This window comes from Oncorhynchus mykiss, chromosome 13, assembly GCF_057628025.1.
Source record: "Oncorhynchus mykiss isolate SJ-2025 chromosome 13, ASM5762802v1, whole genome shotgun sequence".
Lineage (NCBI taxonomy): Eukaryota > Metazoa > Chordata > Actinopteri > Salmoniformes > Salmonidae > Oncorhynchus > Oncorhynchus mykiss.
The window spans coordinates 13,904,279-13,921,569 of NC_143034.1; the positions used below are offsets into that span (position 1 = coordinate 13,904,279).

Genomic DNA, 17,291 nt, shown 5'->3' on the forward strand with positions numbered 1-17,291 from the left:
TATGCATGTCATTGGCCTAAGTTTTCGGTGTTGACAAAATCCCCATTATGTGCTTTAGCTGCCTTTCCAATATTGGAAAACTCGACCATTTTATCGAAAAGACATGATGATGATCCTGAACGATGGACCATGCTGCCTTGTTGACTATTATGAATGGGCAGCGCAGATTACTGTTCCTTTTGAGAGGCGCTCCTCCCTACCGGTTATGCCCGGTCAAGTGCAACCCAGGTTCAGCTTAATCGAACGTCTTCAATATCCAGCAGGTGTGCGCGCTTAGTAAATAGAAAACAAATCCGGAACTAGCCGCGCACCTGCAGGATATTTAAGAAGACGTGACCGAGTCTTCTCATTTCTAAATCGATATACAAATCGCGGTGGTGAGTATCCCTTGACCACAGGTGTTATGGCAACTTGTGGTGCAATCATTATTCACATAACAGGTCGGCGATTAACTTCTAATAAATTAACGCTTAACTTTAATATTTTTTTTTTTTTTTTTACATTCATCTGATATTTTACAGGCTATAGCAAATGCACTCTAAAAGTGTTTAGTAACATAGACTATGCACACTAGACTAACATTGATTTTGTTAGTCACTCACTCAGTTATCATTAAAATGGCATAGTCATGGGGGAATGTCTAGAATTGACGGACATAAGAGTGCATTTGGCCTCTTCTTTCTGCCCATTGGCAAAAATGATTAATTGCATGAAATTGATCATACAATTGTTAAATTCTTTGCCCAATGGTAGAATGACAGGAAATGAACTTGCAGTAGGCAGGTCTTCCTAGTAGGAATACTAGTCATAACTGGTTTGACAATTGCCTGCAATCTGTATCCCATCTAGACACAACCTGTATACAGTGCAGTAGGAATACTGGGTCATAACAGACTTGTTGGTTTATTTTTCTCCTTTAGTCATGGTTCTTCCTGGGCTTCAGGTTTGGAGATGGATCCTCTTTGCCTGCATTCACTGGCTTTGTGTCTGTCAAGAGACTCCAAGACCGTAAGTCCATCTGCAGTTAGAATTTAGTGATCAGACTTGCTTCTCTCGTCTCTGTTTAACGTTCTCTTGTCGGAGCAATTTTTCATCTCCCCTTTCTGCAGATCTTTATCCCCCTGTATATTTCACCTGGCTTTGGGTTTAGAGATGTACTGATGTTCCTGTTGCCGGGTGTGTTCTCTGTAGGGTTTACATGGTAGCCGTTCCTGCAGTGATCCAGGCAGGCTCAGAGGCCAAGCTTTGTGCCAGCCTTCTGCAGCCCAACGAGACCCTGGTCATGACCGTATCTCTGATTGCCGACGGGCAGAACAAGAGACTTCTCCACCAGAGTTCTGACCAAGAGTTTCACCGCTGTGTCCAGTTTCAGGTCAGCCCAGCACTGGTGGACTTCCAGAACCATTCCATTAAGAGTGGACTCTACTGCTCAGCTTTGATGCATCGCTTAGGTTCTTTGTGCAATGGCAGCTTATTTTATGGTTAATGTCAGTGGTGGCCTACCAGAACTTTTCTGTGATTCGGGCTCCAATTTGTACCAGGTTTTGATTGAATGCTAGTATGTACTACTGAGACAATTTATATATGTAACTTACAGCAGGCTGACTGCATAATGGGATCCCTGCAGTAGTTAAACGCTCTACCTTGAAGTGGCTAGTGGCTCTTACCAACTGGGCCACACGGCACCACACTTGATTGTCCTATGTTATCGGGCCGTTTGTTCACCGGTGTTGCCCTGTTTCCGTCCCTGACAGGCCCCTTGTGTGAAGAGCGACGAAGTGCAGAACTTTAAGGTGGAGGTTCGAGGAGAAACATTCCTATCAACAGAGGAGAGAAGGGTCATGATCAAACCCTACAGCCCCATGACGTTCATCCAAACGGACAAACCAATCTACAAACCAGGACAAACGGGTAATGTTAGAGCCAGTACACCTTTAGTCTGGTTGCTAAGAAACGGGCCAATTAGGTGTTGGCATGTTCTGTAATGGTTTACTCTGGGGCGTTGCCCTTTTTGGGCCCCTGACCCCATTTTGACATCAACAGTTATCCACGACCCCACCATGCTCCCTTTGTTTATTTGAGGCTATAACAGTATTACAATGAAGTGTTGTTTGTGCGGCCTCCCGGGTGGCACCAGAGATTCTGGGTTTGCGCCCAGGCTCTGTCGTAACCGGCCGCGACCGGGAGGTCCGTGGGGCGACGCACAATTGGCCTAGCGTCGTCCGGGTTAGGGAGGGTTTGGCCGGTAGGGATATTCTTGTCTCATCGCGCACCAGCGACTCCTGTGGTGGGCCGGGTGCAGTGCGCGCTAACCAAGGTTGCCAGGTGCACGGTGTTTCCTCCGACACATTGGTGCGGCTGGCTTCCGGGTTGGATGCGCGCTGTGTTAAGAAGCAGTGCGGCTTGGTTGGGTTGTGTATCGGAGGACACATGACTTTCAACCTTCGTCTCTCCTGAGCCCGTACGGGAGTTGTAGCGATGAGACAAGATAGTAGCTACTAAACAATTGGATACCACGAAATTGGGGAGAAAAAAGGGGATAAAATTCAAAAACAAAACTAAAATGAATGAAATATTGTTTGAAATGCATCAGGCAATAATTGTGTAGAAAAGAACCCCATCATTGCTGGCAAAGCTCTTCCCCAGTCTGGTCCCGTCCTCTCTGTTCTAACGTCCTGCATTATGAGGATTGTAGAGGGAAGCGATAGACATCTGAAGAGCCTCGTTGTTCAGGAATGTGGTGCAGATGCAGTAAATCCCCCTGGGTTCACTCAGGATATGTACACTGGAATCAGGCTGGGAATCCTCAACCAGTATTTCTGGGAATCCTTGGAATTGAGAAAGTTGCCTGAAATTCTGCTTCTAATATTCTCATTGTGTTTGGTCTTGTCGTTGGCTGTTTACAGTGCTTTTTAGAGTCGTCACCTTGGATACCAATTTTAGCCCCGTCAATCAGCTGGTGAGTTGAAAATATACGATTGACAATAGTATTTTAGTTCAGTCTCTACTATTTCAATCCAAGATGCAGAAGTGTCACAATACTGTGATGGACAACGCAGTCTGGGATTATGCACAGCAATCAACCAGCCAGGACATGAGGCTTCCATTCATATCGGTCAGATTGGAATGTATGGGGTCATCTTTTCCTGAGATTGAATTGCAAATGCTACATGTGATGTGTATGTTAAGTGACCAAGCCAATCAGCTGTCTAGTAGCTGTAGACAGCGATGCTCTGATGTTTACGTTAAGTGACTAAGCCAATCAGCTGTCTAGTAGCTGTAGACAGCGATGCTCTGATGTTTACGTTAAGTGACCAAGCCAATCAGCTGTCTAGTAGCTGTAGACAGCGATGCTCTGATGTTTACGTTAAGTGACCAAGCCAATCAGCTGTCTAGTAGCTGTAGACAGCTATGCTCTGATGTTTACGTTAAGTGACCAAGCCAATCACCTGTCTAGTAGCTGTAGACAGCTATGCTCTGATGTTTACGTTAAGTGACCAAGCCAATCAGCTGTCTAGTAGCTGTAGACAGCTATGCTCTGATGTTTACGTTAAGTGACCAAGCCAATCACCTGTCTAGTAGCTGTAGACAGCTATGCTCTGATGTTTACGTTAAGTGACCAAGCCAATCACCTGTCTAGTAGCTGTAGACAGCTATGCTCTGATGTTTACGTTAAGTGACCAAGCCAATCACCTGTCTAGTAGCTGTAGACAGCTATGCTCTCTTTTGGCATTGGAGTTCTTAATGAAACATGACCCCGTCTCTTGTCTTTGCCCTTCACAGTACAACATTGTGGAACTTGAGGTAAGATCCTTGCTGGTGTAACTTTATGTTGACTGTCAGTGTAAAGACTGCAGCATTATGACTCCCCCTGCTAGCTAGGTCCTCATATCCACCTACTGTACAAGTTAGCTAAATACTTCCAATCAGCGTTGTGTGTAATCTGGGCCCTCTTCAGTAGATTAATGTTGCAGATATAACTGACTCCTTGTCCTGTATACTGTTGTGAACGCTCCACAACGTTGTGTCCTGCTGAACATGCCCCTTCCTATGAACCAACAGGACGTTAATCACAACCGGATTGGACAGTGGGTCAACACTACATCCAGTGGCAACATTCTGCAGCTTTCTCACCCCCTGAACTCTGAAGCCCCTGTAGGATCCTATACCATTGTAGTGTGGATTGGTGGAGAGAAAATCTACCACAACTTCAAGGTAGAACAGTATGGTAGGTTGAGTTTCTCTTTCATGCTCGGTGATGTTGCATCACAATCCCGGAACGTTCTGGAGTTCACTGCTGTTCTTTTTATCTGTAGTTTTGCCCAAGTTTGAGATCAACATGAACCTCACTGACAAGATCAGCGTTGTTCAAGAGGAGTATGAAGTGAAAGTGTGTGCAGAGTGAGTAAACACTATTGGTGATTTGCAATGTACTGTAGTTACAAGGTGATGTGGAACTCCACTACATGTCATTAATTATCTCATTACGCGAAGGCAGACCTGGGTTCAACTGCTATTAGAAGTATTACATTAACTTTCACATTTCAAATGAAGGATTTGAAAATACAAGTAAATAACATTGTATTGGTCACAACACGTGTTTGGTTCATGTTGAGGGTGCAGCGATATAGATGATCAATGCCAGAGGTATAGAATACAGTATAAACATATGAGATGAGTAATGCAAGGTATGTAAGCATTATTAGTGACTACTATTCCAATGATGTCAAGTCTGTAGGCAGCAGCCTCTGCTAGTACTGTAGCTTCATTTGATAATACACTTGGAAATTGTTATGCATTTGAGGATACTCTAATCCACTTATTTAAATATAGAAGTCCTTAAATATGCATGTGGTCTGCATTAATGACCCATGCTAATTGAAGACCTATAGTGCTACTGCTCAAGTCTTCAACTGCTGCTAGGATCCCTGAGATTTGTTAGTGGCATTTACGTGACCAGCTGGTTCTTCGGTCATAAAGCATCTCAGATTAGGATGGCTGTTCTAGGATCAGGTCCCAGCCTTGACATGTGACCTCGTTCATTATGATCTATAGTTAAAACTGATCCCGTTCTGAGCCTCTATGAATACAGGTCCAGATTCATTGACCGTGTTCAACGCCTGACTTCAAGCCTTTAGGTCTTACGTTTTCAATATGGTAACTGGATGCAGGAAGTTGACACTTGTCTTGTTGTGAATTGAAATCAGATACACGTATGGGCAGCCTGTACCTGGTGAAGCAGGGGTGAAGTTGTGCCGACCTTTGGTGGACAATGCAGTGATACCAATAACAGTTGATGAGCGAAATCCACAAGGAGTTCCTGATTACACACCTCCATGCCACAAAGAGTCAATAGAGGTCTGTCTGCTTTCCTAAAACGAGTAGTGCTGTTTTTACCAACATATGACATTTTGAATGGGATTTAAATGTGTTTTTGTGGTTCTGCCTGCTTTTCCTAGATGGACCATACTGGCTGTGCTTCTTATGTCTTCAACATGGCACTTTTCACAAAGAACGCAGGAGAGAAATTGCTGGGAGACGTGTTTAGTTTCCATGCAGAAGTACAGGAGGAGGGGACAGGCAAGTCCTCATCACAATCATTATGAGATGCATCATGTTGACTCAATACAAAACCCTTCATTTCACTTCAGCTGATGGCGACGTAACTATTGGCTGTTTCATTAGATCAGGTTCCCTAACTGTCCTATAAAACCATATTTGTTTTAATTTGACAGGTATTACACTGTCAGAGGAGAGAAATGTAGAGCTCTCCTATGTGATTGGAGAATTCACATTTGTTGACACGCCCCAAATCTATGAGCATGGATCAATTATCGAAGGCAAGGTAAGTCCAAATGGTGTTCCTGTTGCATTGTGGATGCTTGGTTTGTCCTGCTTCCTGAACTGCTTCCCGCCCTTTCCTCAGATAAATGCTGTTCGATTTAACAACACACCCATCTCTGACATGTTAGTCTACCTGTTCGAGGAGAAAGGCTGGTCCTCATATCTACGACTACAGAACCTAACCACGGACAGTCGTGGTATTGCCAGGTTCTCCGTCAACACAACCAGTCTGCCCAAAGAGAATATTAACCTCGTAGTAAGTATGATTCCTTCTAGGTTTGAGAGACTTTATACTCGATGCCAGTCTCTGGGACTATACAATATCTACATCTTAAATAGAACTATAACTAATTAAACTTTATTATATCTGATTAATAATGTTAATTCATAAGGAAGGGATTGTGTTTTTTTTAAGCAAGCAAAAAGGGTCGTTAACCTGTGGTTGAACCGACTCAACTTAGCTCTGGGATGTTTAGATAAGGTAGAGTTTTCCATTATCTGGAACTGTCTCTTAAATAGTGATGGATGAAGGTGAATCTGGATAAGTGTGTGTCTGGAGTGAGCGAGCTAGTGGGTTGGAATCAACTTTTGAACCTGTTCTGTCCTGGTCATAGGAGGAAAGACATTTTATAACCTATGACGTCATATTTTGTATATAAACTGTTGGTGGTTTCATGGCAGCGAGCTCCGAGAATAAATACTGTCATCTAATTTTGATAAGACTGGTCCCTGTCTATTTTATACAAATAAGAATCTTACACATTCTTAAACAGAGTGCATTTAATTAATGAACACACAGGAATTATGACATTCCTGTGACGGGGGAACCAAAATGTGCACCGCTTGGGCTCCCCAGGACAGTTGGGGAAACGATGCCCAGAGGTCATGACCCTAACAGGCTAGGTGGAAGTAAGGTGGATCTGTTACCATATTGCTTCCTGTCATCCTCTCAGATCCCCACTGTATATAGGATGGGCTCTAGGGGTTGATTTAGGATTGGGCCTTTAGTTTCTATTCCTTTTGTTCCTTTCAGGTAAGCGACACCCCACAAGTGGAGTACCCAGGATACAGGGTCCCCTATTTCAACAGAGGGCAACACCTACTCTCGCTGATCCAGCCCGCTGCCCCTGACATTAAACCGTCCAGCTCCCTGGCTATTCAGAAGGTGGAGAAACCACTGGCGTGTGGGCAGGCGGTGTCCATCACCATCCGCTATGCCATCGTAGGGGAGACTGTCCCAAAGGGCTCTGTGGCTGTCCTCTACCTGGTGAGTAGAACCAGGAACAACCTGCAAACCCATGGTGCCTCTCAAACAGCACCATATTTCCTATTTGCACTCCTTTTGACCAGGATCATGTCAGACATTTCCCGAGACACTTTCAAAGGAAGGATGTTCCTAAACTACACCAATACTCCTAATCAACCACTGTAACCCAACCTTGCTCATGTTACAAATTGGAATTCGTAATATATAAATAATACATTTAGCGAAGTCATAACCGATATAAAATGGATGATGGGCATCCACAAATGAATAGGTGCTAACGTATCATACTAATGGGAGTCGTGGATTTGTTAACCGTGTTACGTCTACCCCATGAGTCCAGGTTGCAACGTCTCCACTCTGTTGCTGAGAACTGTTTCCTTTCCCTCCAGGCCTTGTCCAGAGGGGTCATAGTTCAGCATGGACACATCAATGTTACTGTGCAGCAGGACAGTCCTGGTGAGTGAGTTTCATGAAGTGATTCTGAACGTTCTGGAAGGTGCTTAATGAGTGACCTGCTCTTTGCGTTGCAGTAGCCGAGGGTGACGTCACCTTGACGTTGGCAGTGGTCCCAGAGATGGCGCCGGTGGTTCAGCTCCTGGTGTACAGTATGCTACCCAGTGAGACTGTCATCGCCCACAGCATGAACTTCCCCACTGAGAAATGCTTCAGGAACAAGGTGTGTGTGTGTGGAGGAGTCTGGCATATCCCCAGTGACTGTACATCACAAACATTGTTGTCATTTTATGAAAGGTGTCCAGTATTTCCATGCAGACTGTAATCATACCTGGAGTAATGGTATCTGTGTCTGCCAGGTGTTGGTGGAGTTCTCACCCTCCAACGCTGTCCCAGGGGAGGAGAACACCCTGCATCTCTCGGCCCGGCCCGGTTCCCTCTGTGGCCTCGGTGCTGTTGACCAGAGTGTTGGCATCATGGAGCCAGGGAAGAGGCTGGATGCTGACAAGGTAACACAGCTCACTGAAGTGAACAGTGGTACCACCATACCTACTGTTTTGGTGGTGCTGGGAATACAACCAGTGACCACAGCAGACATGGAGTGGATCTGTTCACTGTTGGGAGCTTTTATCAAATGTGATGGGACTCATTCTCTGGCTTGAGGCCCACTTTCTATTGCCTCTCAGTAACTGGAAAGCACCTCCTTGTTGATGGGACAACTTTCTAAACGTTTAGCAACGGACAACAAAATGGAGTGTTTCCCCAAGTAGTCGTTTCAGTCTGTTCTGTTTGGTCCCCAATGAACAAGGTCATTTCACACCTCCCTGTTGTCCCTTTCCAGATATTTAATTTGCTACCGGTCAAGGAGACGACCTATGTTCCCTACGAGCTTGAAGATCCAGTAGCATGTTTACGCGTTAGACCAAGGAGATCCATAATACCACACCCATATGGACCGTCTGAGCAGACAAATGATCCTTATGCAGTTTTTCAGGTAAATATTTCTGCCCTGTTTTCTCAACTTGAAGCCTCTTTTTGTTCTTTCTGGGAAGAATCAGTCACCATACTGTTACAATGTGTTAAAATGAATAGAATGACAAACTGACTTATTACTAAATTGGTTCTGCTATTTCTAGACACTGGGATTGAAGCTAGCGACTAACCTGGATATAAGAGTACCTTCCTGCCTCAGTTACCAGGGGAACCAGTACTATCGCTCCTATGGTGAGATGTCCTTACCAACCCTTATTCTCATTGCCAAGTCTAATGAATCTTGGGTTATGGATGACCTTTTGCTAGAATAACAAAGCCTGGTTAAACTGGTCTAAACACTGAGCCCAGCATTCAGTCTATTTTTAACTTGACACTAATGGCCATATTTTGTGTTGGTAGTAGCTTACAGCCTAATGGCTAGGCCTGGATCAGCAGGTCCTAGACTTGAAATGGCTGTGGCTGGTGGACTTGCCGCTCCACCTCCGCCACCCATACAGACGGTCCGTACATTCTTCCCTGAGACATGGATTTGGGACCTTGTGGAAGTTGGGTAAGTGCTCTGCAGAGTGAGGCCGACCTCTGGTGAAAGCCCTCTTAGCTCTTGCCTCGTATCCAAACAGTAGTGGTGCAGATTAGGAACCTGAACCTCTGTAAACTGTAGGTCAGCTTCCTCTTAGGAAATACCCTTTGACCTCAATGGGTGTCCCTGGTTAGATAAAGCTTAAATGCATTTGTAACAACAAACTGTGTTGAAATTAGTCTTTCTCTATTAGACACGTGGTGGCTTTCTGTTTGAACTCTGACCTCTGTATTCCAGGGAGTCTGGATCTCTAGATGTCCCCCTGACAGTCCCAGACACCATCACCACCTGGGAGACTGAGGTCTTCTGCCTGGCCCCCAGTGGCTTTGGTCTGGCTCCTCTGGTGGAGCTCACGGTCTTCCAGCCCTTCTTCCTGGAGCTCACCCTGCCCTACTCAGTCATCCGGGGAGAGCACTTTGAGCTGAAGGCCACTGTGTTTAACTACCTCTCCAAGTGCATCATGGTACGACGCTGCACCAGGATGGTTTCTTGAGTTGTATTGTTTGTGTCGTACCACGTTATCTTACCCCGTGTTCCTCTTTGGCAGGTTTCTGTGACTCCAGCTCTTTCCTCAGACTACACTCTCACACCCTTGCGTGATGTCCAGGACTCCTCGTGCTTGTGTGCCAATGGACGAAAGACCTTCAGTTGGACTATGGCCCCCTCTGTCCTGGGTTAGTCTTCATCTGTTCAAACGACAGAATGGATGTCAACCTGAGTTGTGTACTGGCACCGTATTGGCTGTTGTGTACTGGCACCGTATTGGATGTTGTGTAACCTGCGCTGTCCTGTGTGTAGGGGTTTTGAACGTGTCTGTTAGTGCGGCGGCTGTCCGGTCCCAGACTGCGTGTGACAACGGGGTTGTGAACGTACCGGAGAGAGGACGCGTTGACACAGTCACACGGAGCCTGCTGGTGAAGGTATGTAGTCTACCGCTGTGGGAGAACTAACGTTAGGTAGCACAGATACTGTCTAGTGGAACTGCCTCTGAAATGAATCCCTCTCCTCCTCCAGGCTGAGGGAACAGAGAAGAGCCACACCTACAACTGGTTGCTGTGTCCTACTGGTCAGTAATGAATCAACGTTGAATGTTTACGGTGGTTGACGTGATCATCTTCATTCAGCTCCTCTTTGTGTCCACAGGAGAAGCTCTGACGGAGGAGGTGGAACTGCAACTTCCCCAGAATGTGGTGGATGGCTCTGCTAGGATTTCCCTCTCGGTTCTGGGTAAAATAAACCATTGTGTAGTGGTGGGAAGACGAACCTTCTCAGTGACGATGCTGCTGTTTGCTGAAGAGGACAGTCTGTAACAGAAGTCCCTTTTCTCTGTAGGGGACATCCTGGGTCGGGCCCTCAACAACCTGGATGGACTGTTGCAGATGCCGTATGGGTGTGGGGAGCAGAATATGGCCCTGCTCTCCCCCAATATCTACATCCTGGAGTACCTGAGGAACACAGAGCAGCTCACGCCAGCCATCCTAGAAAAGGCCACCAAGTTCCTCACTAGTGGTAGGAGAGTCCCTTCAAATCTGTCTTGATTAGATGCCAAATCCACAAACCGGGCTGGATTTGTCCAATTAGAGGATTTCGTTTTCTATTTTAAAGTGTTTCTCCACGGTGTACCCTGCTGTCATGGTAACAGCGGAGCTGCATGACAGATGATCTCAATGTCTTAACATCACTGACCCAACACATGGTTTTCTACTGAAGTCATTTGATGGTAGAATATTGACACTGTCTCATAGCACCCTATTCCTTACATAGGGCAGGACTCTCCAACCTTGTTACTGTCCTGTATGTAGGTTTTCACTCCAACCCTAATCTCGCTCCCCTTCTAATAATTAGCTGGTTGAATGGGGGTTAATTACAACTTGGTTGGAGGGTAGCTCTCCGTGAACAGGGTTGGAGAGCCCTGAGATATAAGGAGCCGTTTGGGGCACAACTCTGGGAATAGAACAAGCGCTTGGTCACCGTTGATGATAAAAACCCACCGGCAGGTTACCAACGGCAGCTGAACTACAAGAATGCTGATGGTGCGTACAGCACGTTTGGACAAGGCTTGGGGAACACCTGGTGAGTACTTGGCTTGTTTTTCACCTACTGGTAGTTTCAATGACGTATTGACCAATCAAATGGCATCTCTGGCATGGAGACGCTGGATAGGACAGCTGACGCGTGTGATGTCATGACTTGGAGCTTGACGATACGATGTTAGGGCTTTTAAATGAATCCACTTCTTTCTTCAGGCTGACTGCTTTTGTCTTGAGATCCTTTGGCAAAGCCCAGTCTTTCATCTATGTTGACCCGGCAACGATGGAGCAATCCAAGACTTGGTTGGAACGTCAACAAGGCCAACGTGGCTGTTTCAGAACTTTAGGGAAGCTCTTGAACAACAGAATTAAGGTATTTATATTGCTAATAAACTGGTTGTCTGTTTCGTCAGACCGGCCGTAGTTTGATTTCAACAGGCTAGATACAGTTGGTGTCTTGACATTGTTTTCTAGGGTGGAGTGACGGATGAAGTCACACTGACGGCTTACATCACTGCTTCAATGCTGGAGCTCAACATGTCCGTGACGGTAAGTAGCTTCACTCCATGGAACCATTTCTCACACCGTCATTACAGGCAACTCATTCAGCCTCCTGTATGAAATCTGTCTCACATCAACTGTCATTTACAGCTTCTACGACGTAGTGAAGTCATTTCTCTGCCAGTAGCCTATGAAATAACAAAGAATGGGCTTAGATCTGTAAGGGAACACCCCCCTGAAATGGACAAAAATGAATGGGAAGTCATTGGCATGGACAAACCATATACACGGTGTCTAATACCACTCAATTTGGCGTTTCGTTCAAAGTTGATTGCAAATGGCAAATGCCAGGTGTAACACTTTGAAAATCCAACAGGTGGCGAGCGCGCTCCACTGTGGTTTTTCATATTGCAAATGCAACAAGTCAACATCAAAAAGCAACATTTTGAAAAAGTGAGAAATTCTAAAACCTAGCAACCCCTTAAAGTGCTTTCTGGACCGTTTTTCGAAATTCTTTTGATTTGTGTCAATTACACATGTATAAGAACTTCATCAACATACTTTAGCCATTTAAAAAAAATATATATTTTTTTTACTTGTGCATAAGGCATATGTTTTGTCCATTTGCAATGTGATTTCATAGTCAAAAGTAACTTTTTTGGGGGCCAAATGCCATAAGAAATTTGACATGCTCAAATCCTGCAGGAATGTGAAATTGACTGGCATGATGAACTCGGGATGGCTGGGCAGTGATTCTGGTACCTCACTGTTTAAACATATTGCAAATGGACAATAGTCACCAGCAAGTCACTGTCAATTAGATATCATTCTGACACCAAACCCACTTTTTCCAACTCGTTTAGTAGCCACAGAGCTGGCCCAAAATTCACAACACCTTCTATTCAAACCATAATAAAAACGTAGTTACGTTCCAGCTGCGGGTCCAGTTCTGATGTTGTGTAGGCCTAGCTGAGGCAACCCCGAATCCCAAGTTTTGGCTCGCTAGGTCATTTGGTGCCCGAGCAAGACCCTAATTGGTGCTGAAAATGCACTTTTTTCCATGCCTTGCTACGGGGTCCTTGAGTGAGCTATCGGACCAAAACGTTGGGGTCCGTCTATATGGGCCGAGGCGGTCGCAATGCACCTAGTCTTGCGACTCTGGGACATTTCTAAATGTTGTCATTTTCGTGATGGTCAAAATGAATTGAAGTCATTGCAAATGTACGAGGCTGTTTCTCGCTCCGAGAACCTTCTATTGCGTGCTGAGTTACGTGGCTCTATCGACCTGAGGTCTAGAACAGGTTTCGGAACTCTAGGTCTGACGGTTCTTTAAAAGTTCCAACAAGGTTAACTAATGCAGGCACTGTCTGTCTCTACGCACCCCAATGGGTCCCTCCTGCCAAGCTGTGTGAATGATTTTATGGGAATCATGACTGATTTACAGTTCATGGGGGTTGCCTAATCACACATGAAGTTTTGGACAGATCTGACCATTTTAACCCTTCAAAACAGCCACTATGACACCATTTAAGGCACGTCCGGTTGGCAGAGGAAGCTATAAATAAACTCCTATCCTGATTGGGGTATGCCTTTACAGAATCCTGAGTTTTTTTAAAAAAGTCTTTATGTTAAGAACTGAGTTATTTACGGAGGGTTTAGTGAGTGTTATTTCAGAAAATCACAAATCTCGCAGAGCTCCGCAGCACACTGTAAAAAGATTCGCATGAACACCCTGCAACTGGATCTGTAACTGTTTAAAAAAAAAAAATGGACGATTTCTCTTAAATGACGATGGATAAATGGCTGGTTCTTTTTTTTAATTGACACCAGAGGCTCCTTGACTTTGACGTGAAGCGGAAAAATTATTGCTCTATTTTCATTTTGGACCTTTTTTCCCAGAAAAATGGCCATAACTCAACCGTTGAGGCCTAGACGCCATCTTGTTCGGGGCCAACTGCCCATCATGCCAAACCTACGCTCACCAAGTTTTGGCTTCGAAATATTTTCAGTTTAGGAGAAGGCCACGTCGTGATGTTTTGTACATTTGCAATATGATTGCTTATGCCCTCTTGTGGGATTTACCGGGACAGTGGAAAAATGACACATTTTATAAAACGGAAACCGAATGTCTGAGTTCGTTTGACTTCCCGGTAGATCCGGCCCAGCCGCACGGCCCGACGCCGTCCGTGAATTTTACAAACGTTTTCGGACGTCTATTAAGGGACCGTATATTTGCAATATGGACTCTCACTAACCACATGGCGAATGTCAAAATGTTCCCTTAAGGTATGTTACTACTGATATTAGGCTCTGTATGCTTCTGTAAAGTGAGAAAGGAAATGTGCTGTAGTCTGGTCCCAGATATGTTGGTGTTTATTTTTAGAGTGCCATGCCTCTTTAGCAGGGGACCTCTGCATGTACAGAAATTATACCCTTTACAAATGCAACGTAATAAAATGTACAAGGAAAAACAATCCCGTTCCTCAGCAAAAAGTGTTCCCTAATCAACAATTTGAACTGCCTGAGGCCCCAGAACAGCAAGTTGAATGGAACCCAGTCCAAACTGATCTGGGACCAGGCTGGCTTTTAATGTGCTGCTGTCATTCTGTGCTCTAGGATCATGTTGTGGACCACAGCTTGTCTTGCCTGAAGAACTCCACCAGTGATTTGTCCAACACCTACGCTACTGCTCTGCTGGCCTACACCTTCACCCTGGCAGGTGACATGGAGACACGGGCCCGGCTTCTGCAGCACCTCGACACCATCTCATTTCAAGAGGGTGAGCTATATCCTGGTAGCGCTGTCTTGCCTTGATTGAGCATGCCTGGATAATGGAGTACTCCTAAAAGTGCAAACCCTCAGACCATCTGGCACTCCAGAGAGGCCCAATAAAATGATTAATTTTAAATTATTGTTAAGAAGAAAAAAAAAACTCTTGCTCCTAAAAAATGTTTTGGACATGAATTGGGGAGGTCAGAACTTTGTATTGTGTAGTCTGTATTAGGATGAATAAGCTAGTCCTTATTCTGGTGTGTGTGCTCCTCAACCCTCAGGGGGTCTCCTGCACTGGTCCCAGTCCTCCTCTGAGACCTCGCCCTCCCTGGAGGTGGAGATCAGCTCCTACGTTCTGCTGGCGTCCCTCAGTGCCTCTTCTCGGTCGACCTCTGACCTGGGCTACGCCTCCCGCATCGTCAGGTGGCTGGTGAGGCAGCAGAACGCCTACGGAGGCTTCTCTTCCACCCAGGTATACTTTCTAAACACCAGTGGTCTGAAATGGTGCACTAGTACAAACATTGACTCGTATCAGACCACAGGGCATGTGTTCTTCATGTCCAACCTGGTGAGGCTCCCTTCCACTGATAGAGCCTAGAAACCATCATCGTAATGGCTGGAATTGGGATTTAGTCACTTTAGCAACTGTTCAATGTGAGAAATATTCAACCCTTTTAAAATGGTCTCTTTTCATTTTGAACTGATTGTCCTGTGGTGTGCATGTCTAGGACACGGTGGTGGCCCTCCAGGCCCTGGCTCTCTACTCCACCAGGGTGTTCAGTAGAGGAGGAGCCAGCACAGTGACGGTCAGGTCTCCCAGTGGGGACCGGTGCCTCTTCCATGTGAACCAAAACAACAAGCTTCTGTACCAGGAGAGGGCGCTGCAGGACACAGAAGGGAAGTACAGCGTTGAAGTGCAGGGCAGTGCTTGTGCCTCAGTGCAGGTCAGTGAAAACACATCTCTCCTCCAGTCCTGTGGCGCAAGATGCCCTTTAATACACAGTACAGGGAAGCTGTTTCTTCTGGCTCATAAAATGTTTGTATTCGGACAGGATGGTTTCCCTGACTTCCTCTTCTCTATCCCAGGTGGTGCTCCGCTACAACGTCCCTACTCCTACCAGAAGCACAACGCTCAGTATCCAGGTGACTCCAGAGGTGGACTGCAACAGGAAGTCTTTGAGACCCAGAGTCACGCTGAAGCTCCAGTCTCGGTCAGAATGAAGGACATATTTGTATGCATTCTAGTAAATGTGTGATCTTGGAGCGTGACCTGCAGAATGGGTTTGACCCAAATTAATTAGTGTTATACCTGTGTATAGGTTATTGACTTTCTAGTTGGTACCTCGGCTTGGATCAGTCAGAATGCTTATCTGGTCTTTATGGCTAAAGTAATCCAAGCATTTTGATTATTAAAATCAGCTGTCAATCATCTTTCTCAGATATCATGGAAAGGAGCTCACCACCAATATGATTATAGTGGATTTGAAAATGCTCTCTGGGTTTTCTCCAGATCCAGACTCTTTGGGGAGGGTGAGTTGTTGGGACCTTTATCCATGGAGGTCTTGCCTCGTCTGTGTCCCTTTGTTTAAGGATGACGGTTCTTTGTTCATGCAATATCAATGACTTGTCTTCACAGCTGCGGGGTTCAAGTCAAGTGGATCGTGTTGATATCAAAGATGACCATGTGTTAATGTACTTGACAGAGGTGAGGTGAAAACCATTCACATGGCGCTTCATTTAAACATAATATATTTTGATGTACAGTAACTTCTGCTTTGATCATTTAATGACCCGTTTGTTTGTTTTTCTCCCAACAGCTGACATCACTACTTCCTTTCCACATCACCCTGGACATCATACAGGAGTTCCCAGTACAGAATCTAAAGCCAGCAGTGGTCAAGATCTATGACTACTACCAGCCAAGTAAGTTACTCTACTAACCCTCCCCAAAACGTTATTTTTACCCTCTTCTGAGGAACATTTGGTCAAGTTGTTTTCATTTACTGAGACGAAGCTGTCTTACGGTTACAGGTGACAAGGCTGAGACAGAATACGTCTTCCCTTGCAACTAGGGGTTCCAAGCTGGTGAGCTACTTGAAATCTGGAGTTATTGGTGATGAATTGTGTACTATACATGATTTAGGGAGCCAGTCTTCCTTTAATCTAAATGTTGGTCAGTTTGCTAAAGGATTCATTAAATGTCTTTGCTCCTCGACAGATGGAAGAAGATGACATTGATGTCACACCTGCAACCCTTGAGACGTCTTTCAAGTGCTGAAGTAAAACTATGGATCTGGAAATAAAGTGTTTCATTAAAACCCTTTTCTGGAGCCTGTTGTCTCTGAGCAGTGAGGTGAATATTGAGGCAGTGGTGTTCATCCTGGGGTACATTAAGCAATGTGATTGGGTCCAGTAAACAGAGCAGCTCTCTGGAGGTGTAGTTTCCATCTGTGCTGTTAATCAGGGTCGCCAACTGTACAAAGTTGTAGATGTTGGGTTCTCATCTCTTCTGTTCCTCAGTCTGGGACATGGACCCCTGTATTTATGAAGGCCCTGTTCTTTTAGTTCTCATCAGGGAATGGGTCAGGACATGTTACCACTAAATGACATTAACGTCTTACTGTGATCTCCTGATGAATGGTGTGGGCAGGGCAAGATGTGGTGGTAAACACCTCACAAATCAATGAGATTAACTGAACAATTGACGACCCAACAGATACTCTAGAGCCCTACTGACAACGACTCACTAAATTCTATGAAAGAAACGTATGCAAACATGCTGTGAAAACAGTAGTTGAAAAGCCGTGTTTATGGCCTGACAATGGGAAAGAAAAGACCTGTTCTGGGTTGT

The 17,291-nt window shown here is 45.3% G+C and overlaps 1 protein-coding gene across 5 annotated transcripts; it reads left to right on the forward strand.

Annotated features, from left to right (window-relative positions):
* The first annotated feature begins 307 nt into the window (after window positions 1-307).
* Window positions 308-16,761, forward strand: LOC110515930 (alpha-2-macroglobulin-like). Of its 5 annotated transcripts, none has more exons than XM_090195251.1 (37): window positions 308-377; window positions 921-1,008; window positions 1,192-1,372; window positions 1,755-1,911; window positions 2,907-2,959; window positions 3,784-3,804; window positions 4,063-4,228; window positions 4,317-4,401; window positions 5,208-5,358; window positions 5,460-5,580; window positions 5,736-5,845; window positions 5,927-6,100; window positions 6,878-7,111; window positions 7,501-7,567; window positions 7,642-7,787; window positions 7,924-8,073; window positions 8,406-8,558; window positions 8,701-8,788; window positions 8,957-9,107; window positions 9,375-9,600; window positions 9,685-9,811; window positions 9,936-10,057; window positions 10,152-10,203; window positions 10,281-10,364; window positions 10,470-10,646; window positions 11,135-11,210; window positions 11,384-11,540; window positions 11,642-11,716; window positions 14,285-14,447; window positions 14,722-14,912; window positions 15,169-15,384; window positions 15,527-15,651; window positions 15,880-15,970; window positions 16,077-16,145; window positions 16,258-16,363; window positions 16,472-16,525; window positions 16,659-16,761. In XM_090195251.1, the coding sequence occupies exons 2-36, from the start codon at window positions 923-925 to the stop codon at window positions 16,510-16,512; spliced, it is 4,392 nt and encodes a 1,463-aa protein (XP_090051377.1). In that variant the 5' UTR covers window positions 308-377; window positions 921-922; the 3' UTR covers window positions 16,513-16,525; window positions 16,659-16,761. The 5 variants fall into 5 exon arrangements, with proteins under 5 accessions (XP_090051377.1, XP_090051378.1, XP_090051379.1 ...); XM_090195252.1 differs by having other exon boundaries at window positions 8,960-9,107; XM_090195253.1 differs by having other exon boundaries at window positions 7,645-7,787.
* Window positions 16,762-17,291: the final 530 nt, after the last annotated feature.